Genomic DNA, 25,895 nt, shown 5'->3' with positions numbered 1-25,895 from the left:
TCCTCCTGTACCACCATCCCCTCCCTCCTAGATTGTAAGCTCCAAGGAGCAGGGCCCTCAATCCCCTCATGTTTTGCATTGTATTGGTATTGTTCTGTCACATGTTCTGTCCCCCTTTGTAATGTACAGCACTGAGCGAACTATTGGCGCTTTATAAATACTGTATAATAATAATAATAAGATATGTTGCTACTTCCCATCTTCTCTTTTTTTTAGGGAGACGATCTGGAGCAGTCGGGTGAAGTTCCTGGAAGAGAGAGTCCTCCAGCACTGGCCGTCATTCACTATCTGGAACGCGGGAAAGCAAGGGAGGAAGCTGTACCGGAGTCTGACGCCTAATAACAGAGAGAAGGTAGCGCAGTGTGCAATATCATGGGCAGATGATGATGAAACCGCTAATGTTGGACATAAAATAGCAATTGGGACAGGTTTCCTAGTCAGCTTAGTCAACTGGTGGTCCCTGTTAGTGATGAGCAGAGTCTTGGGGCTCCCACAGACATGGCATTGCTACTTGGTATGGCCAAAAACTGGCAACCCAGGAGCAAAACTTACCATTAAAAAGGACTGAGAATCAAACATTGTTGGAGAATATTAAACATCTGTAGCAGGGACTCCTCCGCCAGACCCAGTGAGAGTCCTTCAGCAGACATCCCCACTCGTATGTTTTCCTCTAGTGACAGGTTGTATTTAGCCCTGAAGCTAATAAGGTGGAATCAGCTGAAGCAGCATCATTGCTTCCTGAGCACTCGCAAGCTGCGGCCTTCTGGGAGATCGACCCTTGCCAATTTCCCAGGTTGTCAGGACGTCTGATATATAACCGCTCTCCTTCCCCCTCCAGATTGTATCTGTCCTCCCATATACCTGCACACTCCTTATCCTCCATCTTTGCTGTACAGCACAATACTCACCCACCTGCTGGAAATTAGGACAAATGGAAAATCAGAATATCATGAAATTCCAGACTTGGTACGGAATAACTGGAACGTCGGAACATTTTAAAAGGTGCGGTCACCTTGAAATGATGTATGTGTGTGGTATGGGTGAGTGGGAATAGTCTGAATAAGCCGCTCTGTTTCCTTCTATCACTCAGGGACTCCATTCAGGGAATATTAGTGAGAGTTCTCAGCTCCGCCCACTCGCCGTGACCATTATACCGATGTATCAGTCTGATTTCTGGTGTTTCACTTTCCCGGAAAAGGAGCAGAGTGAACCCACTTGGCTTGGCCCGGGTGGTACCCATGAACTGCAGTTTGCTCCGGGGTCTCCAGGGAGATGGAACTGAAAAGTGAGCTTTGTTTGGACATACAGTGCCTTAAAAAAGGATTCATACCCCTTGAAATTTTCCTCATTTTGTCATGTTACAACCAAAAACATAAATGTATTTTATTGGGACTTGATGTGATAGACCAGGGGTGGGCAAACTTTTTGACTTGAGGGCCGCAATGGGTTCATATATTGGACCCGGGGGCCGGATCCAAGAGTAGATGAATGATGTGTATGTGTCATCCATAGTAAGTATAGTAATATTCCCCCATAGTAAGCATAGTAATTAATCCCCCATATAGTAATTCATCCCCCATATAGTAATTCATCCCCCATAGTAATTCATCCCCCATAGTAATTCATCCCCCATATAGTAATTCATCCCCCCTATAGTAATTCATCCCCCATATAGTAATTCATCCCCCATATAGTAATTCATCCCCCCTATAGTAATTCATCCCCCCTATAGTAATTCATCCCCCATATAGTAATTCATCCCCCATATTAAGTCCCCAAGTCCCCCCTGTGTCAATTCACTTACCTTTGCTCCGCGCGTTCCTCTCGCCGTGTTCCCGCGCCGTTCCGGTGTAGCATGAAAATCTGTCTCCTATGAGGATCTGTCCCCCTCGACGTATCTGCGCATGTGCCAGTTTCAGGCATTAGCAGCCGATCGGCGATCTCCGGAACATGCGCAGATATGTCGAGGGGGACAGATCCTCATAGGAGACAGATTTTCATGCTACACCGGTCTTCAGGGCGGACTGTGAGAGGAGCCTAGCGGGAGCCTAGCTCCGCGGGCTGGATTAAAAGGTCCGCCGGGCCGTAGTTTGCCCGTTGCTGTGATAGACCAACACAAAGTGGCAGATGATTGTGAAGTGGAAGGAAAATGATAAATGGTTTTCAACATTTTTTATAAATGTGTGAAAAATGTGCTGTGCATTTGTATTCAGCCCCCTTTACTCTGATACCCCTAACTAAAATCAAGTGGAACCAATTGCCTTCAGAAGTCACCTAATAAGTAAAGTAGGTGTGTAATTTAATCTCAGTATAAAAACAGCTGTTCTGTGAAGCCCTCAGAGGTTTGTTAGAGAACATTAGTGAACATACAGAATCACTAAGGCCAAGGAACACACCAGACAGGTCAGGGATAAAGTTGTTGAGAAATTTAAAGCAGGGTTAGGTTATAAAATGCCAAGCTTTGAACATGTCACGGAGCACTGTTCAAGCCATGGCCGTTCACCTAAACGAACAGGCCGGGCAAGGACAGCATTCATCAGAGATTACTCTGAACACACCATCCCTACTGTGAAACATGGTGGTGGCAGCATCATGCGGTGGGGATGCTTTTCTTCAGCAGGGACAGGGAAGCTGGTCAGAGTTGATGAGAAGATGGATGGAGCCAAATACGGGAGGCCGAATACAAATGCCGCCACACTTTTCACAGATTTATTGGTCACAAATGTTGAAAACCATTTCTCATTTTCCTTCCACTTCACAATTATGTGCCACTTTGTGTCGGTCTATCCCATCCAATCCCGATAAAATACATTGACAGTTCTGGTTGTAACATGACAACATGGGGAACATTTCAAGGGGTATGAAGACTTTTTCAAGGCACTGTAGATCTTTAAAAACTACAGTGTCTCTGAACACCACAAAGCAAAAACTCTATTTAAATAATTTATTATTCAAAGCAAACTCCCCCATCCATCCATCCATGTCTCAATGATTTACTTTGCTGAGAAATCACATTTAATTCCAAAGTGCAACAGCGCTGAAAGCTGAAAATTGTCCTGGGCAGGAAGGGGGAAAACGTGTCGGTAGGCAAGTGGTGAAGAAACACTAAGTATATATTAAAATTTTGCCTAATTAAAGATTTCTCAAGATGTTACCTTCAGGTTCTTAGCATGGCTGTAGCCATTTTAAAGTGGAGCTCCGCCCAATTTTGACAGGTACCCGCTCCCACTTCCACTTTGACCGTCTAGGCAGTTGGAAGAGGAAATCCCTCCCCCTCCATGCAGACTTCTGGGACATGTGACAGGTCCCAGAAAACAGTGGGTCCATTCACAGTGCGTGGCTCACACATGCCCAGTGGGCACAGTGGGCAAGCTATCACAGCAGGGTGGCCAAGGTTAAGATCCTGGCGCCGAGGACCGAAAACAGTTCCCAGCGCCCCCTTGTGTGAGCACATCGCTAGTTCCTGGTACAGGTAAGTGTCTGATTACTAAAAGTCAGCAGCTCCAGTTTTTGCAGCTGCTGACTTTTACATTTCAGAAAACCCACCAACATGGAGCATGCGTCTGTCTGCTTAGTGCCGAGTCTAATGCTGGGTCAGGTAGTGGGGGATGGAATTCCAATGAAGAAATGATGTGATTTCTATGACCCGGAGATCTCCATACACCTCCATCCAAGGATCACCGTACGCATTACAATCCGAACATAAAATATCTGTATGACCAACTTTAGATCTACCAGAGCTATGTAATATGAGAACCTACCTCAACTATTCAATCAATGTATAGCCAATCAGGGGTGTCAAACTGGCGGCCCTCCAGCTGTTGCGAAACTACAAGTCCCATCATGCCTCTGCCTTTGGGAGTCATGCTTGTAACTGTCAATCTTGCAATGCCTCATGGGACTTGTAGTTTGGCAACAGCTGGAGGGCCACCAGTTTGACACCTGTGAAGGCCCTTGCACTCCATACTTCTTGATGAATCTAAAGGAGGTTCTACAGTCAGATTGTAGCATGTGTGGTGAGCGTTAGCCTGTGCTGTGAAGCTTTGAGGTAAGTGGGAAAAGGGATCAGGGTCCAGTGCTGTTTTAGGAAGCTTTGTGTTTTTTAGCCTTGGTTCACACTTGTGCGTGTGATGAAGCGTGCATACGTGTCCAGGGGCAGACTGACAACTCATGGGGCCCCCGGGCAATAGGGGATCATGGGGCCCCTGTGTCCTTGTCCAAACTCAAAAAAGCCTATGAAAAAACCAGGGGCATCTCATGGGACCCCCTACTGACCCTGGGCCCTCGGGCAGCGCCCGAGTTTCCATATGGTCAGTCCGCCCCTGCGCGTGTCCCTGCGTTTTCAGCACATGTAGGGCAGCCTATTCATTTCAATAGGCTGCCCTATGCGCGAGAGACGTGGAAAAGAAGCCCCTGATTTTGGGACCTTGGTTCAATCTAGTCTATAGGTTATTGAAAGTATTTCTAAAGCCCAAACACTGTTCGTTTTAGAAAGAGTGGGGAGAGGTTAGGACCCCTGTCAGTTTTCTGTTATCTCTGTCCCATTGGGGAGATTTCCTTTCTTCTCTTCTCCCGAGAGACGAATTCTCCCCAAAGTGAGAGGAAATACCCTCTTAGTTGTCACCAGATAAGGTGTCACTATTAGAGGATTTCTCTGGATCCCCATTCCAGTGACAACTCTTATCATATTGGATTCCCCTCATTTTCTGTTGCGATGATAATGATCTCCCAGACAGAGTGAGAGGGAAGCTCTTCAGTGGGGACACAGACAGCAATAAATGCCTGACAGAGGCTTTAAATCTTCTACTTCCCATCCAAAAGGATCAAAAAGTTTTGGCTTCCTACATACACTTGAAACTGATGCCGGAGATAATACATTCATTTGTAAGACCAAGCTGTCACATAGATCACTGCACATAGAGGGGAAGGCTGGAGCAACCAATCGGCTTCTAGCTTTCATTTTCAAAGCTTAACTGAACAAGTTGAAGATAGACTGATTGGTTGACATGCGCAGTTGTTCCAGATTCTGTCTGGTTTTAGTAAATTCCCCCCATATTGCCAAGTACATGATAGATTAACCTGCATTCCTCTCATTGCTCTTCTTTGCCCCGTTGGTCAATTTTGTGGGTCCTGCAGTTCATCGGCCTGCTCATAGTGAATGGAGGGGGATGTTATTGGCAGAACAAGTGTTGGTAGGTACCACTCTGCTGCAGCTGATGAGTAAGCAGGTTTGCAGTCCTGCCAGGACCATGACAGATGTGAAGACATTGGGGTGGATTTACTAAAGGCAAATAGACTGTGCACCTTGCAAGGGCATTTGCTCCTGGGTTTAGTAAATGAAGGGAAGCTCTGCTGACTTCCATCATCCAATCAGGTGCAAGCAAAAATGTGGTTTCTTTTATTTTCCTTGCATGTGATTGGGGTATTCTTTGCAGCTTTGAAGCTTCACCTCATTTCCTAAGCTCTGGAACAAATGCCCTTACAGAGTGCACCGTCTATTTGCCTTTAGTAAATCCAGCCCTTTGTAATGGGAGATTTCTCATGTTGCCCTCTCAGTGTTTTATTTTGATAGGATCACAAATAGGCGGCATGTGGAAGTAATTATGCCCTCAGCTGTTGGACCACACACCGTGTCACAGTACTGAGCTTAGGTGTCCACCATGATGGATTAGAGTTCATCCCTGGTGGGAATGTCAAAGTAGTCTCTCCTTAAGGCTGCAAAGACTACACCACCTAGGAATGAGTGTATTGGTCAGCACTCGGCATACTCCTTATGTAGCGTTCATAGATAATACATTGAAATCACACTGTACTTCTATCTGTCTATATTCTTCTGTGTTCTGTGTCTAATCTCCGGCCTCTTCCTTCTGACTCTCAGCCTTCTATCTCACCTACCAGTCCTTTCCTCCATGCCCTCTCCTCCATGCTCTCTCCACCATGCTCTCTCCTCCATGCTCTCTCCACCATGCCCTCTCCTCCATGCTCTCTCCTCCATGCACTCTCCTCCATGCCCTATCCTCCATGCTCTCTCCACCATGCTCTCTCCTCCATGCTCTCTCCACCATGCCCTCTCCTCCATGCCCTATCCTCCATGCTCTCTTCACCATGCCCTCTCCTCCATGCACTCTCCTCCATGCCCTATCCTCCATGCTCTCTCCACCATGCCCTCTCCACCATGCCCTCTCCACCATGCCCTCTCCCCCATGCCCTCTCCTCCATGCACTCTCCTCTATGCCCTATCCTTCATGCTCTCTCCACCATGCCCTCTCCACCATGCCCTCTCCACCATGCCCTCTCCTCCATGCACTCTCCTCCATGCCCTATCCTCCATGCTCTCTCCACCATGCCCTCTCCACCATGCCCTCTCCACCATGCCCTCTCCCCCATGCCCTCTCCTCCATGCACTCTCCTCCATGCCCTCTCCTCCATGCTCTCTCCACCATGCCCTCTCCACCATGCCCTCTCCTCCATGCCCTCTCCTCCATGCTCTCTCCGCCATGCTCTCTCCGCCAGGCTCTCTCCGCCATGCTCTCTCCGCCATTCTTTCTCTGCCATGCTCTCTCCGCCATGCTCTCTCCGCCATGCTCTCTCCGCCATGCTCTCTCCACCATGCTCTCTCCACCATGCTCTCTCCACCATGCTCTCTCCACCATGCTCTCTCCACCTTGCTCTCTCTTCCATGCTCTCTCCGCCATTCTTTCTCCACCATGCTCTCTCCGCCATTCTTTCTCCACCATGCTCTCTCCACCATGCTCTCTCCTCCATGCTCTCTCCGCCATTCTTTCTCCACCATGCTCTCTCCGCCATGCTTTCTCCACCATCACACTCTCCATTCCTTTTGCTCTCATTTCAGTCTCTATATTTCGGTCCCAAATCCCCTTTGCTTTCTCATTGCCTCTCTGTCTGCTTTCCACCACCCGCCACATTCAAGCTGGCCATTTACCGTGCAGATTTCATCTGATTCCTGAAAAAATTGCCCTGTTGCCACCATCCCTTCCATAATCCTTTGATTGAAAAATTTGATGGAGTCGAGCAGAAAATTATTGGCTGAACAGCAGCTTCATCCAAACAGATGCAGATGCTGTTTGGGTATTTTAATGACCAGCAGGGCCGGCTGTCAGAATACACAACCCACAGAGGGAGATTCCTCCATTCATGCTGTGTGTATGGTTAGCCTTAGGTGAACTGTCTGTTACATTGGCTGTGTGATCTAGTGAGAAGGAGATGATCTCAGAGGACTGAAGAGCCTGCAGGTTAGACATTTACAGTAGGAGGGAAAGACATATATGATCGGAGGCGGACAGGTAACTCCCTTCAGGATGTCCACACACATAACCATGATTGCCAGATTTGGAAAAAAAGGTGTTTCAGGCCAGATTCCCATTTTCTCATTTTCCAGCTGAACACAATAAATCTGTTTATGGGATCTGTCATATCTTTGGTTTAGCATCAATAGGTATGGGGCCAATATGTAGTCTCTCTGTCTGTAGTTGGTCTCTAGGAGCTTCTGTCTTCCTGTCTCAACCCTTCCCCCGGCTTCTCTTTTACTCTCCCCTATTTTCTCCTGTGTTCCTCTGCCTTCTATCCTTCTTTCTCATTCTGTTTTTCAGCCTACCCCTACTCTCTCCCTCCAGCTGGTCTCCTATTCCTGTTCTCCCCCCACCCACCCCATCCTTCTCCCTTCCACATTCTCCTCTCTCCTCCCACCTCTCTCATTTCTCCATTTTCTTCTCTCTTCTCACCTCTCCCCCTTCCCAAATGTTTTCCTCTCTCTTCCCACTTCTCTTCCTTCCTCATTTTTCCTCTTTCCCCTCACCCCTCTCCCTTCCGCTCTCTCTCATCCCACCTCTCTACCTTCCTCATTCCCCTCTCTCCACCCGCCTCCCCCCCTTCCCCTCTCTCCCCCCCCCTCCCCCTTCCCCTCTCTCCTCCCACCCCCCTTTCCCCATTCCCCTCTCTCCTCCCACCCCCTCTTTCCCCATTCCCCTCTCTCCTCCCACCCCCCCTTCCCCTCTCTCCTCCCACCCCCCCTTCCCCATTCCCCTCTCCTCCCACCCCACCTTCCCCATTCCCCTCTCCTCCCGCCTTTCCCATTCCCCTCTCCTCCCGCCTTCCCCATTCCCCTCTCCTCCCACCTTCCCTATTCCCCTCTCCTCCCGCCTTCCCCATTTCCCTCTCACCTCTTTCCTCTCCCCATTCTTTTCTCTCCTTCCGCCTCCCCCCCTTCCCCACTCACCTCCTGCCTTTCTCCATTGTTCTCTCTCCCCCCGCCTCCCCCCCTTCCCCTCTCTCCTCCCATCTCCCCCCTTCCCCATTCCCCTCTCTCCTCCCGTCTTTCTCCATTCTTCTCTCTCTTCCTACCTCCTCCCCTTCCCCATTCCCCTCTCTCCTTCCACCTTCGCCATTTCCCTCTCACCTCCTGTCTCTCTCCATTCTTCTCTCTCCTCCCACCTCCCCCCCCCCCCACATTCCCCTCTCACCTCCTGCCTCTCTCCAATCCCCTCTCACCTCCTGCCTCTCTCCAATCCCCTCTCACCTCCTGCCTCTCTCCAATCCCCTCTCACCTCCTGCCTCTCTCCATTCCCCTCTCACCTCCTGCCTCTCTCCATTCCCCTCTCACCTCCTGCCTCTCTCCATTCCCCTCTCACCTCCCGCCTCTCTCCATTCCCCTCTCACCTCCCGCCTCTCTCCATTCCCCTCTCACCTCCCGCCTCACTCCATTCCCCTCTCACCTCCTGCCTCACTCCATTCCCCTCTCACCTCCCCCTTCCCCATTCCCCTCTCACTTCCCACCTCTCTCCATTTCCCTTTTCGTCTCTCCTCCCACCTTTCTCCTATCATTAGTTCTTTCCCCCTGACTGTCTCCCTTTCCCATTATTTTCCTCTCTCCTCCCACCTCTCTCCTCCTTCCCCATTCTTCTCTCCTTCCTCTCTCCCTTCCACCATTCTTCTTCCATTCCCCTGTCTCTCTTCTCCAATTCCCCACTCTCCCCATGTCTCTCTCCTTTTCTCATTTTCCCCCCTGCCCCCTCTCTTTCCCTACCTCTCTCACTTCACCTTTCCCCTCTCTACCTTACCTATCCCCCCCCCCCACACACTTCTCTCCCTTCTCCATTCTTTTTCCCTCTGCCCACCTCTCTCCCATCCACATTCTTCCTCCCTCCCCTGTTCTTTCTCTTTCTCCCTCTCATCCTCATCACTCTTTGTCTCTCATCCCCCCTATGTGCACTATGTCTTTTATTTGTCTCCGTTCTTCATTCTGTTGTTCCCCTACATGAATAATATGTTTCTTTCTGAATATGATACATAGGTGTTACTGGGCTGTCTTTCTCCATTCCTAGTTCTGTCTGCTTCCAATTACCCCTCCAATCCTGCCATCCCCTCCTGCTGACCTTTTCCTCACATTTGCTTTGGCAGAGCTCATAGACTACAACATTAGACGCCTTTCACAAAGGTTGGAATTATAACTTTCAGCCTGATATTTTCTTCTGTGCTTAGACCCAGTGATTCCCAATCTTCTGGGTCTGCAGAAAGAATCCCATCCACATCCATCATGGTGGCCATTGTGTTCCATGGCTGCCTCTTGTAGATAACCTACAGCAAGAGGTGAAAGCTGGGAGGGGGTTAAAGTTCTGTTGCTGCGTACGGATGCTATAGGAGCGGCACTTATGTCATCCCTAATCTGGTACAGATCGCACAGCTGCTGAACAGCTGCAGATAATCCCGTCACTTCTTGCTAAAGAGGCTGTTGTGTAGGTGAGCGCTCCTCCAGCTGGAGGCCGTCTCCGTAGATGGTACCTCGCAGTTGTACAGTTTTGCGTTGCTAAGTACTAACAAAACATCCTCGTGTAGTTAAAACATTGCGAAGTGATATTCCTGTTAACATTTCGGAGAGAATGAGGCTGAACAGGCCCCATAATTTCACAATATTAACAACAATATCATACCGTTCGGAGATGGGAACCAAATGCTGCTGGACAGAGGGCGGCCAATGGAGAGAAATGTGGAGCCATTTACTAAATACTGCAAAAGTTACACTTACCCTCACTTTGTGGTGGATTTGGAAAGATTTTAGCAGCTAGAACATAAAGTTCTGTCTTTTCTTAGATAGTCAGCTCCTATCCTGATATTGATCAGTGGTTCCAAAGGAACCATTGTAGTAGGGAACAGACTTTAAGGCCTGCTTCACATAGGCTTCAGCTTGTATAAGAACGAACAGCAAGCTTTGACAAAGCATTTATACGGCTTTCAGCCAGCTTTGCTGGAGCTTTTAAAACACCAGTTTGTAAATGTTGAAAACAGATCCTAATGGGAGTGCTGATGGCCGCTCTAACCAAGCTGCTAGCAGGCTTCAACACTTCATGAAACTTGTTGAAAGCCCGCCGAAGCCTGCTAGCAACTTGCTTGAAGTGGCAAACAACACTCCCATTGGGATCTGTGGAGATTAACTCATTATTGTAGGTTGTAGCTCCACCCCCAATTAAAGCCCAAATGAGCTTTTCTGAGGGGGAGGTACAGCAAGCACAGAGCCCCTTCCCCATTCTAAGCTGAATGAACTGTCACTATTATAAATGAAGAAAGCATGCTTCAGCTCTGTGTAATGTATCAGCCGGCACCCTATGCATCTACCAGCAGCCACAGATATATTACACAGAGCCGCAGCTCTGAGTGATCTTTTTAGTTGGTGCACTGAAATGAAAATTCTGGACCGAAACCCAAAATTCAGGAATGCACTTAGTCAAAAAAACAAAATGAACAGTTTTTAAAAAAAAAAATATATATATATTTTATATATAATTGTATTGTATTTGACTTTTTAATTATTATCATGAATTTAAATTGATGTGAATTAAAAAATACAATCCAGTAACGTGAAAAACATAACACACAAAAATTGGACAGAAAATATGAAACCTATAAAATAAAAAATTTAAATAGAGGCCTTTTTTGCATCGAAGTCAGTAGGGGGCGTTTTTGCATTGACGTTAATGGGACTCGATTTTTCATTGAAGTCAACGGAGGGGCATTTTTGCATTGAAGTCAGTGAGAAAATTGGATTATGCTTTGCTGGGTTTTTTTTTTGCCTTCCTCTGGTTCAACTCTGGGTGTAGGATTATAACTTTTTTTTTTTTAATGGTTGAACCGAATGGACTTTTGTCTTTTTTTCAGCCAGACTAACTATGTAACTATATATATAAGTCAATGGGGGCGTTTTTGCATTGAAGTCAATAGGGGGCATGTTTGCATTGAAGTCAATGCCATGTGATTGTTTGCATTGAAGTCAACAGGGGTGTTTTTGCAATGAAGTCAGTGGGATGCGATTTTTGCATTGAAGTCAGCGGGATGCAATTTTACATTGAGGTTAATGGGGGGGGGGGGGGTTTGCTTCAAGGTCAATGGGATGCATTGGCATTGAAGTCATAAGCATTATCACACCTTTTTTCTATCAGCGCATTCATTCGCAAGTGTGACACTGTGGCTCTGTGTGTGTCTATCAGCGGTTGCTTTTACACATACGCAGTCCGCTGGATCAATTTTACTTTTATGAATAAAGTTGGGACCTGAGCCGTGTATAAAACAGCCCATCACCGCTGATTGCTCATTCATAAAAAAGCACTGCAGTGCTGTGCGATCCATCGGCTGGGCTGCGTATGTGTAAAAGCAACCGCTGATAAACACAGAGCTGCAGGCTGTGGGATTTTTTTTTGTGAATGGCAGTGCTAATTTCCAGTGCTGGCAGAGAACAACTGTCAATGACCAATCCATCTCCTTTCTAGCAACGTTGTCGGGCCGGGGGGGGGGGGGGACCTGTCTGACCAGAAACTAAAGTGCTATATGCTTTTGGCCCCCTAGGGAGTAATAAAAACAATTAAACCAGTTTATTGATCGATCTTCTTTCACTGATCAAGCTGAAGACAGAAGCTGATTGGTTGCAATACACAACTACTCCAGATTCTGTCTGCTCCCATTTTGATAAGTTCCGCCGTACCCCCGCCCGCGTGTCTGTGTATTTTAGATGTTCCTGGTGCAGTCGGGTACGGAAGTGGCAGGTTGCACGGCTTATTGCAGGAGCACATGAGTTGCAGCACCTACGGTGTTAAAATACTGAGTAGCTGTCCAGAAAGGCAGCTTCCCCGGTCCTGGCTCCTGTCCCCAGCCATGATATTAAATCCGAGATTCAGTCTATCCCCAGGAAATGGCTGTGATGGTAGAAACAGGAGTGCTGGAATCCGTACAATGTGCGTCAGGTGAGAAATAACTTACATGAGGTCAGCATTGCTCTCCCAAGCCATCTTCCTAGACTGTGATTGTTGCTTTCCTATGGCAACGCTTGTGCACACAATGCATTTTACAGACCCCGTCCGGCCGTTCCTTCACGCCTGCTTCGGGCTGCACAGTTGCAGGAGCTCCGGATGAGTCCCCCGAGGACCCAGAAGGGAACTGAATTATGATGAAAGATCCTCTGCCGGGGATAACTGGATTATCATACACAGAGGCCTGGAGACTGGACCCCCCCCCCCCCCCATACCTCTACCCTTCATACGTCAGACATAAAGCGCTAAACCTGATTCATACCAGGGTGAGCGCTGGCTACCCATCTAATGGCCAAAACAGAATCGTCCCAAAAGAGGTGAAATACCGTTCAGCAGACGGTCTGCATTTCACTTATTGGAATTCTTGTTGAATTACCATCCAGCAGGGCCGGGACTTCTGTGCATTATGTCTACCAAGCAGCAGATGGAGACAGCGGGAGTTCATGTATGACAACCCTAAATCTATTTGTTAGTATGTTTGGCCTAACCCTCAAGGGGCATACAATCTAAGGTCCCTAACCCTCAAGGGGCGTACAATCTAAGGTCCCTAACCCTCAAGGGGCGTACAATCTAAGGTCCCTAACCCTCAAGGAGCGTACAATCTAAGGTCCCTAACCCTCAAGGGGCGTACAGTCTAAGGTCCCTAACCCTCAAGGGGTGTACAATCTAAGGTCCCTAACCCTCAACGGGCGTACAATCTACTGTCCCTAACCCTCAAGGGGTGTACAATCTAAGGTCCCTAACCCTCAAGGGGCGTACAATCTAATGTCCCTAACCCTCAAGGAGCGTACAATCTAAGGTCCCTAACCCTCAAGGGGCGTACAATCTAAGGTCCCTAACCCTCAAGGGGCGTACAGTCTAAGGTCCCTAACCCTCAAGGGGCGTACAGTCTAAGGTCCCTAACCCTCAAGGGGTGTACAATCTAAGGTCCCTAACCCTCAAGGGGCGTACAATCTAATGTCCCTAACCCTCGAGGGGCGTACAATCTAAGGTCCCTAACCCTCGAGGGGCGTACAATCTAAGGTCCCTAACCCTCAAGGGGCGTACAATCTAAGGTCCCTAACCCTCAAGGGGCGTACAATCTAAGGTCCCTAACTCTCAAGGGGCATACAATCTAAGGTCCCTAACCCTCAAGGGGCGTACAATCTAAGGTCCCTAACCCTCAAGGGGTGTACAATCTAAGGTCCCTAACCCTCAAGGGGCGTACAATCTAAGGTCCCCAACCCTCAAGGGGTGTACAATCTAAGGTCCCTAACCCTCAAGGGGCATACAATCTAAGGTCCCCAACCCTCAAGGGGCGTACAATCTAAGGTCCCTAACTCACATTCATACATACACATACTAGGGACAATTTAGACAGGATCCAATCCAGCATGTCTTTGGAGTGTGGAAGGAAACCGGAGTACCCGGAGGAAACCCACGCAGGCACAAGGGGAACATGCAAACTCCAAGCAGGTGGTGCCGTGGTTGGGATGCGAACCAACGACCCGAGTACTGCCAGACAGAAGTGCTAACCATGTAGCCACTGTGCTGCCCAAATACACTTAGTAATAATCAATCAATAATCAATGCCACATTCTTTACTTGTTATGCAGCCTGACTGAATTGTCCGCATTACTGACTTACCATGCCTTGTTCTGCACTGTTTCCGTGTGTAGGCGGCCATTTTGCTAGAGACATGCAGCTGGGAGAACGGATCCCCTTAGGTTTTCAGTTCATTGTGCAGACAGTGACTCTGCATTTCTAGCAGGATCAACAGGATTTGTTTTGTAATTGCATAAAATGGGCTTAGCCTGATAAAAGAAAACTAGTGCAGCCACCACATCTAAGGACTGGTAAGCTGCAATACATTACATTTTTTTTTAGATAGCCTTTAAAACAGGGGCGTTCAACCCTTTGAAAAAAAGAGAGCCGCTTAAGTGATTTGATAACCGGCCGTGAGCCAAAATAAAATGAAATGGTTCCGAATTTCTAATTTTTTATTTTGAGTATTATAATGAACATGTTCCTCCTGCAGCCGCATAATGCCGGCGGAAGGGAGAGGAGGAGAGGCTGGCTTTCAGTAGTTGCAGGAGGAAAATGGAGAGGATCGGTTCCTGTATATGCCACCCCTCCTGTCCAAGTGTAAGCGGAATGTGATAGGGAGGCTGCATGGGCCCCCTGGAGCATGGGGCAGGGTCACCATTGTGACCCCTGATGCTACATCAATAGTTGAGGATGTGTGGTAAAAACATGTCTCCTTACTGTCCCAAGCCCCCCTAAAAGGCTGCTTTCACACTGTTTCGCTGCAATGTACCTGCAACACGAGTGCTGCGCAGTGCACCTGCGGATTAGCTGCACTTTGCCATAGACTTTCATTTTTAGAAAGTTCACCAAACCTGCAGGATATAATAGAAGTGCACTTCCCTGGTTTGAGGTGGAGGGCAAAATCAGAGGGCTCCAAGGACCACAGGTTGAGCACCCTTGCTTTAAAAACTAATTCACCCTTTTGATAGTCAATGCAAAAAAAAAAAAAATGCAATAATATATATGAGCCTGCAAAGCATTGTAGCCATAATCAGTGGATTACGGTGCGTACTCGGGCTCCTGCTGACTGTCGCATCAGTCCAGGTCTGTAGCATGGTATGGAACTTCAGTTGTAGGGTTGGAGGAAGTGTCTATGACGTGACATTACCACACATGTGCTCCATTGAGGACTACTGTCCCTGTGCATCGGCAACTATTTATTCACGTACAACTCTCAGGGAATAAATGACGTAGCTATATGGGCGGAGTCACACACAGCCACATCAAATTTAAGAGGAGATGGCAGGAAGAAGAACCCCTGGATTCTGTAAGGGGTGGATTGTTTTGGAGGTGGGGCGCTGTGACCATGCTTCTGTAAATATGGGCGTAACATGAAAGGTGGAGCTTGCTTTTAATATACTAGCAGTATATAGAGCAGTGTGACCTCATCAGCTACTACAGGTGCTTCCTACCTCTTTTGGGTTACTCTTCTGCTACCCATGAGGAAGAATTCATTCAGAAATATATGTAGCCACACCTCCTTCTCTACTTGTCACATCTGGAAATCATAGGGGATGGCCAAGAAAGAAGGCACACCTCCAACTGAGCCAATGATTTTAAAGTAGGATGGGCACAAATACCAAATTACTGTAAGGGATCTAATTCAGGAGGTCGTTGCATGAAATTCCTATCATCTGAAAAATGGAGACACCATTATTAACAAGTTGTATTGGGAGATTTAAAGCAGAATTAGACCCATCGATTTAACAGTTTCAAAACGTTACATTCCTGGAAAGAGTTACATTCCTGGAATGTTGGAAGTGCTAACTGTCACATTTGCTTGTGCCCTCAACCAAACTGTTAAACCACCAAATGGCTGGTGTCATAACTGGAGTCATAACATGTGCAGCATCATGGCTAAGATGGCAGATTCCTTGGCTGAATAGGAGGGTTTAGTTCCTCTTTAAAGAGCTCTGCCATTAAAACCTCAGGAGAAATGGTGAGGTATACTGGAGATTTCATTAAAGTGATGGTCAAATGATGTATGAGTAAATCTTGAAGACCTACGAAGCTCTGCTATTAAAACCTTAGGAGAAGCCTTGAGATATAATAGAGATTTCCTTGAAAAGCTGGTCAAATGATGTATGAATATATCTTGAAGACCTTCGGAGCTCTGCTGTTAGAACCTTAGGAGAAATCTTGAAGTATTTTGGAGATTTCCTTGAAAAGATGGTCATGTAATATATGAGTAGATCCCGAAGACCTTTGAAGCTCTACTAAAAGAACCTTCGGAAAACTCTGGAATACTGGAGATTTCCTTGAAGAGGTGGCCAAATGATGTATGAGTACATCCTGAAGACCCTCAGAGCTCTGCTATTAGAACCTTAGGAAAATTATTCAGGTATACTGGAAAGTTCCTTGAAGAGACATCCAATGATGCATGAGTAAATCTTGAAGACCTTCAGAGCTCTGCTATTAGAACCTTAGGAGAACTCTTGAAGTATACTGGAGATTTCCTTGAATAGATGGTCCAAAGATGCATGAGCAAATCCTGAAGACTTTAGGAGCGCTGATGTTATAGGAAAATTCTTGAGGTTTACTGGAGAGTTCCTTGAAGAGACATCCAATGATGCATGAGTAAATCTTGAAGACCATCGGGGCACTGCTATTAAAACCTTAGGAGAAATCTTGAGGTATACCGGAGATTTCCTTGAAGTGATAGTGAAATGATGTGCGAGTAAATCTTGAAGACCTTTGGAACTCTGCTATTAGAACCTTAGGAGAAGACTTGAGGTATACTGGACAAGCCGGTCAAATGATGTATGAGTACATCCTGAAGACCTTCGGAGCTCTGCTATTAGAACCTTAGGAAAATTCTTGAGGTATATTGGAGAGTTCCTTGCAGAGACATCCAATGATGCATGAGTAAATCATGAAGACCTTCAGAGCTCTGCTATTAGAACCTTAGGAGAACTCTTGAAGTATACTGGAGATTTCCTTGAAGAGATGGTCCAAAGATTCATGAGCAAATCCTGAAGACTTTAGGAGCGCTGATGTTATAGGAAAATTCTTGAGGTTTACTGGAGAGTTCCTTGAAGAGACATCCAATGATGCATGAGTAAATCTTGAAGACCTTCAGAGCTCTGCTATTAAAACCTTAGGAGAAATCTTGAGGTATACTGGAGATTTCCTTAAAGTGATAGTGAAATGATGTACGAGTACATCCTGAAGACCTTCGGAGCTCTGCTATTAGAACCTTAGGAGAAGACTTGAGGTATACTGGACAAGCCGGTCAAATGATGTACGAGTACATCCTGAAGACCTTCGGAGCTCTGCTATTAGAACCTTAGGAAAATTCTTGGGGTATACTGGAGAGTTCCTTGAAGAGACATCCAATGATGCATGAGTAAATCATGAAGACCTTCAGAGCTCTGCTATTAGAACCTTAGGAGAACTCTTGAAGTATACTGGAGATTTCCTTGAAGAGATGATCCAAAGATGCATGAGCAAATCCTGAAGACCTTAGGACCACTGCTGTTATAGGAACATTCTTGAAGTATACTGGAGATTTCCTTGAAGAGATGATCCAAAGATGGATGAGTAAATCATGACGACCTTCAGAGCTCTACTATTAGAACCTTAGGAGAACTCTTGAAGAATACTGGAGATTTCCTTGAAGAGATGATCCAAAGATGGATGAGCAAATCCTGAAGACCTTCAGAGCTCTGCTATTAGAACCTTAGGAGAAGTCTTGAGGTATACTGGAGATTTCCTTGAACAGACAGTCAAATGATGTATAATTGAATCCTGAAGACCTTTACTTTATGTATTTTTATCAGCGAGGCAGTATGTATTACCATACAGATTAGGGTGAGAAGAGTATTTAAAAGGAAGAGTAAAGCTCTCTTGGAACGGAAGGTATTCCTATGTCTTATTCCATCCCATATCTCAAAAATTAGAGGATTATTCCTCACTTCAGGACAGTGGGCGGAGCCATGCAACTTATTCCTTCATTCTCCAACAGCCATATTTATATCTGCACACAATGTATACTTTATATTCCGGTAGCCTGGTGCCAATGTATAGTGCGCCTCTGGTGTACACATATACAACTCTCAGCAGTTGTTTTGAACCACACTGCCCCCCCCCCCCCCCCAAACTCCTGCGGTCCCCGTCTGTCCTCGGAGTGGGTGGTCTATTGGTTGTCTGATTATTTTTCTAGCACATGTCTGCACTCCACATTACATAAGCATTTGGGAATGAGATGCATGGTTTACATGTTACTGTTTACACGTCACAGCAGCTCTCGTGGCAGTGTGCGTCTCCAGGGCCGGCCGCACCTCGTCTGTCTCAGATCTGTTTGTGTTTTTCTTTTTTTCCTGTGTTTTCCTTTTCGTCCATCAGATTTAGTTTGCAGCGCACGCCGGTGTACGTCACCCTGGGACACGTAGTCAGTGCCAGGCCCGCTGTGTACTTTACATCTGTCTGCACAGCGTAGTGTACACAACTTCCCGGCATGTGAGCGGAGGAGCGATCGGCACGCCTGGGTCGGGGTGGTTGTGCGCCATCACAGCACAGCTCTGAAAGGTGTTTATTTTACTGCAGCTCCCCCCCCCCAACAAAGTTTGTTGTCTGAGCAAAAACATAAAAGGTCGCAGAAAATGAAAGATTTCCAAATAACCTCCCAGCAGTCCTGGTTTTAGCACAACTGCCCAGGGGCGGACTGACCATTTGGAAACTCGGGCACTGCCCGAGGGCCCGGGGTCAGTAGGGGGCCCCATGAGATGCCCCTTGTACCTTTTTCATAGGCTTTTTTGAGTTTGGGCAAGGACACAGGGACCCCATGATCCCCTATTGCCCGGGGCCCCATGAGTTGTGTGTCCGCCCCTGCAACTGCCCCTGTTTTTGGGGTAATGTGAACTCCAGGCATACATAGAAGACACAAATGAATGCCGTTCTGTATTAAAGCAGAACTCCAGCCAAAAAATTGATACAAATGTATAGGCAGTTATGTAACAAAGCCACTTTCACTTTCAATGCAGAGATTTTCCTGGCAGTACTTCTTTCTGCCTCTAGATGTCCTCAGTCTGATGACCAGCATCATTCCAACCCACTTCCTCTGAGCCCAGGTCGTCCTGCATGCACCTCAGCCAGTTAGTGGACAGCGAAAGGAGAAGCAGCATAGTGATTCGTTCATCTCTTCGTCATTCTGCTTTCTCCTTCTATTAGCATGTCTGAAGCGTGATCCAGGCTGTATGCTGCCTCCCGCACGCCTGTTTGAAGAGGGATTTCACAGTGAAATCTCTCTACACCGCGACGCAAGTGCGTCCTTTTGGATGCGGTTTCATCATGGCGCCATTCTTCTATATGGAGAGCGTGGCAGCTGGTATCTCCTGCATTCCTTCATGGCTGCAGCAATGCGTATGGGGCTGTCTTGCAGCTATTGCCGGGTCTTGACAGGCGGCTAAGACACAGTGATTGCCGCCTGGCAGTGCCCATGTATAGCCGGTCACATTCGGGGACTTAAACTAGTGGTGCACCGAAATGAAAACGGGACCAAAACCAAAAATCCAGGATACACTTGGCTGAAACCGAAAATGAAATGGACAGTTTTTTACCAAAAAAATATAATTTTATATATAATTGTATTATATTCGATTAATATCATGCGTTTAAATGAACAGAGATTTTAAAAAAATACAATCCGGTAACATAAAATAACTTTTATTGAAAGTAAGACACAAAAATTGGACAGAAAATAAAAAACTTTAATTGAGGCGTCTTTGCATTGAAGTCAATAGGGGGCGTTTTTGCATTGACATCAACAGCACGTGATTTTGCTTTGAAGTCAACAGGACGCAATTTTGCATTGAAGTCAACGGGACACGATTCTGCATTGAAGTCAACGGGACACGATTCTGCATTGAAGTCAACGGGACGTGATTTTGCATTGAAGTCAACGGGACACAATTTTAAAATGTAGTCAATTGGATGCGATTTTCCATTGAAGTCAATAGGGGGCCTTTTTGCATTCAAGTCAATTTGATGCGATTTTGCATTGAAGTCGGTTATTATCTGCACCTTTCTTTTCTATCACCAAAATGCTGATAACCCTATTTTTGGCTGATAATTTTCTGTAGCCGATAAATTGGTGCATCACTAACTTACACTATTTGTATTTAAAACAACAATACAAAAAAGTCTATAGGGGCGTTTTTGCATTGAAGTCAATGGGATGTGATTTTGCATAGAAGTCAATGGGAAGCGATTTTGCACTGAAATCAACAGTACACAATTTTGCATTGAAGTCAATGGAACTCGATTTTGCATTGAAGTCAACTGGACGCGATTATGCATTGAAGTCAATGGAATTCGATTTTGCATTGAAGTAAATGGAATGTGATTTTTGCATTGAAGTCAATGGAACGTAATTTTGCATTGAAGTCAATGGAACGCTATTTTGCACTGAAGTCAGTGGGATGCATTTTTGCATTGAAGTCAACGGGACGTGATTTTGCATTGAAGTCAACGGGACACAATTTTGCATTGAAGTCAGTAGGGGGCGTCTTTGCATTGAAATCAGTTATCATTATCTGCACCTTTTTTTTTTTCTCTCGGCAAAACGCTGATAACCCGATTTTCAGCCAATTATATTCAGCGGCCGATATATTGGTGCAATTCTAACTTACATAATTTGTATTCAAAATAAACATTTATTGATTGCATAGCTGCATTCATGTGTGCCCTTTATATCAGCTTATATAATTCATTGAGTATATTTTTTTATTAAAGCAAGCAGTGTGAGTACTAGAGTTTCGTTCAGCCTCTTGCAGTCCCTGTACAGCAGAGGTCAGACTGGGGAGGGAGAAGCAGCACAAGGAGCCAATCGGCGCATGTCCTGAGGACCATGCAAATGAACAGAGTGCTGATGGCCTTTGTTCAAGCCAGAAGACTGGGGACATCTACTGGCAGAAAAGAGGCACTGCGGGGAACAGCTCCAGGCTGCAGGTGTGTTACGAATAAAGCTGATTTTTTGGTTTTCATTCATTCATGAACAGGCTCTTATTTATTTATTTATTTTATTTTCTGCTTTAAAGGGAACCTGCAAAATACAGACATATTGGAAAATACATTGACAACTTCTTCTTTAAAGGTGCAAGCTCTCCGTAATACGTAACTTTGATTTTCTGATAAAAGTTTAAGGGCCAGTTCACACTCCATGCGTTTTCAGTTGCTTTTTTCCTGCATCCAAAATGCGCAGAAAGTCGGTGATATGGTTCTCAATGTCATAGTTCACATCAGTGCTTGCAGTTCCGGTGCGTTCCGGATGCAGGAAAAAAAAAGACGAACAGGTTGCATCTTTCCTGCACAGAACTGTACTGGATAAAAAAACGCAACAAAACGCATCTAAAATGCACATGTCCCTATTTAAATTAAAGAAAAAGAGAGGGGGAAAAATGAGCTGGAATGCATCAAAAACTTGCATGCAGAAACGCATCTGGACTGCGTTTCTATAGTGTGAACCGACCCGAAGTCTAGGCTCACACCTCTGCGTTTTCCAGAAGCTCACAGCAGTCCATTTAACATGACTTCCTATGGGACAGGTTCACATCTCTGCGTTTTCACCCGGTGTGTTTTCTAGAAAGGGTCGGGGACTTTTTTAAATGCAAAATGTTGCATTTTTGGTTCTATAGACTTCAATAGAGATGCTGCAGAAAATCACTTATTGCGTTTTTGATGCGTTTTGTTCTGCCCAGCAACAAGCTGAAAGAAAAAAACGCAAAAAGTGTCAAAAACGAATGTGCAAAAATGCAAAACACACTCCAAAAAGCACTGCAGAAACGCATCAAACCCACACTGCATAGGTGAACCGAGCCTTAGAGCAGAATATGAAGGAGGCACACCATCAGTCTGGAGCTGTTCCCTGCAGTGCCTCTTTTCTGCCACTAGATGTCCCCAGTCTTCTGGATTGATATTGCTGACCTGGTTGTCACCTAAAGGTTGTCACTTACCTCAGGGTTACTTACCTGGAGTAAGCATGCAGCCATTAAAGTCTGAACTCCTATGTGTTTGTGACTCACTATGGAGACCGGGTTGAGGATTGGCCACATGGAGTTTGTATGTTGGGAGACGGAATGGCAGCTCCTGCAGTGTCTAATAGACATAACCTACTCAGTCGTGATTTTATAGAGTGACAACAAGAAAGATTTTTCACAGAAGATTTGTCTGTTCTGACACAGCATTGGTTTCTATTGTGCGGTCAGTATAGGTATAGGTGGTCATTAGCAGAGTTCTTCTTTAAATCCGGCCTCCCTTCCAGTCTTGCACAGGTGTAGCGGCTCCTCCCCTCCAGTCTTGCACAGGTGTAGCGGCTCCTCCCCTTCAGTCTTGCACAGGTGTAGCGGCTCCTCCCCTTTGGTCTTGCACAGGTGTAGCGGCTCCTCCCCTTCAGTCTTGCACAGGTGTAGCGGCTCCTCCCCTTCAGTCTTGCACAGGTGTAGCGGCTCCTCCCCTTTGGTCTTGCACAGGTGTAGCGGCTCCTCCCCTTCAGTCTTGCACAGGTGTAGCGGCTCCTCCCCTTCAGTCTTGTACAGGTGTAGCGGCTCCTCCCCTTCAGTCTTGCACAGGTGTAGCGGCTCCTCCCCTTCAGTCTTGCACAGGTGTAGCGGCTCCTCCCCTTCAGTCTTGCACAGGTGTAGCGGCTCCTCCCCTTCAGTCTTGCACAGGTGTAGCGGCTCCTCCCCTTCAGTCTTGCACAGGTGTAGCGGCTCCTCCCCTTCAGTCTTGCACAGGTGTAGCGGCTCCTCCCCTTCAGTCTTGCACAGATGTAGCGGCTCCTCCCCTTCAGTCTTGCACAGGTGTACCAGCTCCTCCCCTTCAGTCTTGCACAGGTGTACCGGCTCCTCCCCTTTGGTCTTGCACAGGTGTAGCTGACTGAAACGGCTCCTTCTGATTTCACTGCACACTGTGAGCTTCTCACAATGTGCTTTAAAAGCTGCAGCAAGTCCCGCCTCATTTCCTGGCTGCAGGACATCCAGCATTATCTAGAGCATTCCTCCCCAGCCTGACTGTCCCTGGCCCCGCCCCTTTCATTCATTGGACTTTGGTTCTTCCAATCATGGAGGCCATTGCTTATGTAAATTCCAGACTGACACCCACTCACCAAGGCATTGTGATATTTGCATATCTCCTCCCAAAAGCCAGCCCACTGTTTGTATCAGGACTGAGGGCTTTTAAGAGGCGTACTGAGGCAGGGGCTGTGATGTTTTCAAGAAACTATGTCCAGCACCCTGCGGGCCCCTCCCACCAGCCACGATATGCCTGCATTACATAGAGAAGCATGGGGACCCAGTGATGGCTTCACTGGGACTAAAATAAGGTTAGCAATGAAAATAGATTTTATTTAAAACTTTAACATGTAAATTTGAGGGGCGAGGGACCAGTGAAGGCAAAACACAACCAGATGACACTCCAGGTAACCCCTATCCATCACGCGATCCTGCCCATCATGCGATCCTGCCCATTACGCGATCCTGCCCATTACGCGATCCTGCCCATTACGCGATCCTGCCCATTACGCGATCCTGTCCATCATGCGATCCTGTCCATCATGCGATCCTGTCCATCATGCGATCCTGTCCATCATGCGATCCTGCCCATTACGCGATCCTGTCCATCATGCGATCCTGTCCATCATGCGATCCTGTCCATCATGCGATCCTGTCCATCATGCGATCCTGCCCATCACGCGATCCTGTCCATCATGCGATCCTGTCCATCATGCGATCCTGTCCATCATGCGATCCTGCCCATTACGCGATCCTGTCCATCATGCGATCCTGTCCATCATGCGATCCTGTCCATCATGCGATCCTGTCCATCATGCGATCCTGTCCATCATGCGATCGGGGCTCCTTATGGGCAGGTTACCCATCATTCCTCAATAATTCCGTCTTATACCTGTCACTGCTGAGCACTGAATGTATCTGCTTCTGATTTTTCTATAGGTAATGGGGAGGATTTACTTAACATGGAGTACTCAGATCTGGTGCAGCAGTGTATGGGAGCCAATCAGCTTCTAACGTTTGCTTGTTCCGTTAAGCTTTGGCAATAAAAGCTGGAAGCTGATTGGCTCCCATGCACAGCTGCACAATGCGGCCCAACTACGGAGAGCTCCTCCGCCTCGGCGGATGGCGACTGACAGCCTGTTGTTTGTGTTGCAGGTTGTGGCATTCTGTGACGTCGACTGCAAAAAAATCTGCAAAGGTTTCTACACACACGAGGAGTCTGAGGTGAGAGCACAACGATTCTACAATTCTATTATTATACAGGATTTATATTGCGCCAACAGTGCAGCTCAGCGCTTTACAACGTGAGGGCAGACAGTACAGTTCAATACAGGAGGAGTCAGAGCGCCCCGCACCTCAGAGCTTACAATCTACACCTGATACATAAAAGGACACTTATGGGTCCAGATGTTTAACTCAGAATTTATTAAAGCTGAACTCCGGCACAGAACCTTTATATCAACACATTACTTACTAGCCAAAAAAAATATAAATCTACTTTGTGCACAACAAATACATTTGCAAACCCAGATATTACCTTGTAAAAGTAGCAAAGACATGATCACTGTGCTGTATATAGCTTGTGCAGAGAGCAGAGGCTCCACCCACTACAGAATACTAGAGGAGGGGGCGGCGACAAGACAAGTCACTTTACACAGTGAGAGAATAGTGAATGCGGGGTCCGGGGAGAGCAGACATAGTAAATTCAGGGTCCGGGGAGAGCAGATATAGTGAATGCGGGGTCCGGGGAGAGCGGATATAGTGAATGCCGGGTCCGGGGAGAGTGGATATAGTGAATGCAGGGTCCGGGGAGAGCAGATATAGTGAATGCGGGGTCCGGGGAGAGCGGATATATTGAATGCTGGGTCCGGGGAGAGCGGATATAGTGAATGCGGGGTCCGGGGAGAGCGGATATAGTGAATGCGGGGTCCAGGGAGAGCGGATATAGTGAATGCGGGGTCCGGGGAGAGCGGATATATTGAATGCTGGGTCCGGGGAGAGCGGATATATTGAATGCTGGGTCCGGGGAGAGCGGATATAGTGAATGCGGGGTCCGGGGAGAGCGGATATAGTGAATGCGGGGTCCGGGGAGAGGGGATATAGTGAATGCGGGGTCCGGGGAGAGGGGATATAGTGAATGCGGGGTCCAGGGAGAGGGGATATAGTGAATGCGGGGTCCTGGGAGAGCGGATATAGTGAATGCGGGTTCCGGGGAGAGCGGATGTAGTGAATGCGGGGTCCGGGGAGAGCGGATGTAGTGAATGCAGGGTCCGGGGAGAGCGGATATAGTGAATGCAGGGTCCGGGGAGAGCGGATATAGTGAATGCAGGGTCCGGGGAGAGCGGATATATTGAATGCTGGGTCCGGGGAGAGCGGATATAGTGAATGCGGGGTCCGGGGAGAGCGGATATAGTGAATGCGGGGTCCGGGGAGAGCGGATATAGTGAATGCGGGGTCCGTGGAGAGCGGATATAGTGAATGCGGGGTCCGGGGAGAGCGGATATAGTGAATGCGGGGTTCAGGGAGAGGGGATATAGTGAATGCGGGGTCCGGGGATATAGTGAATGCGGGGTCCGGGGAGAGCGGATATAGTGAATGCGGGGTCCGGGGAGAGGGGATATAGTGAATGCGGGGTCCAGGGAGAGGGGATATAGTGAATGCGGGGTCCTGGGAGAGCGGATGTAGTGAATGCGGGTTCCGGGGAGAGCGGATGTAGTGAATGCGGGTTCCTGGGAGAGCGGATGTAGTGAATGCGGGGTCCGGGGAGAGCGGATGTAGTGAATGCGGGTTCCGGGGAGAGCGGATGTAGTGAATGCGGGGTCCGGGGAGAGCGGATGTAGTGAATGCGAGGTCCGGGGAGAGCGGATGTAGTGAATGCGGGGTCCGGGGAGAGCGGATATAGTGAATGCGGGGTCCGGGGTTTAGTTACACTTTAGGTTTTTAGGGTTAGTTCACCCCTTGCCTATACAGGTAAGGGGCCCCTGTAGATACAAACCAACTGTGCAGC

The 25,895-nt window shown here is 47.3% G+C and overlaps 1 protein-coding gene across 2 annotated transcripts in view; it reads left to right on the top strand.

Annotated features, from left to right (window-relative positions):
* The window catches only part of QTGAL (queuosine-tRNA galactosyltransferase), a 405,856-nt gene that overhangs the window by 359,609 nt on the left and 20,352 nt on the right, over window positions 1–25,895 (top strand). For both annotated transcript variants that reach the window (XM_089661795.1, XM_089661797.1), the window contains 2 exons: window positions 217–352; window positions 24,044–24,112. In XM_089661795.1, coding sequence (XP_089517921.1) covers window positions 217–352; window positions 24,044–24,112 — 205 coding nt within the window. The remainder of the gene's footprint in view (window positions 1–216; window positions 353–24,043; window positions 24,113–25,895) is intronic.

The sequence above is a fragment of the Staurois parvus genome, unplaced genomic scaffold (assembly GCF_062004578.1).
Source record: "Staurois parvus isolate SC_StPar_1 unplaced genomic scaffold, SC_StPar_1.0 ptg001387l, whole genome shotgun sequence".
Classification (NCBI taxonomy): Eukaryota; Metazoa; Chordata; class Amphibia; order Anura; family Ranidae; genus Staurois; species Staurois parvus.
This window is presented reverse-complemented; position numbering and strand designations above follow the sequence as displayed.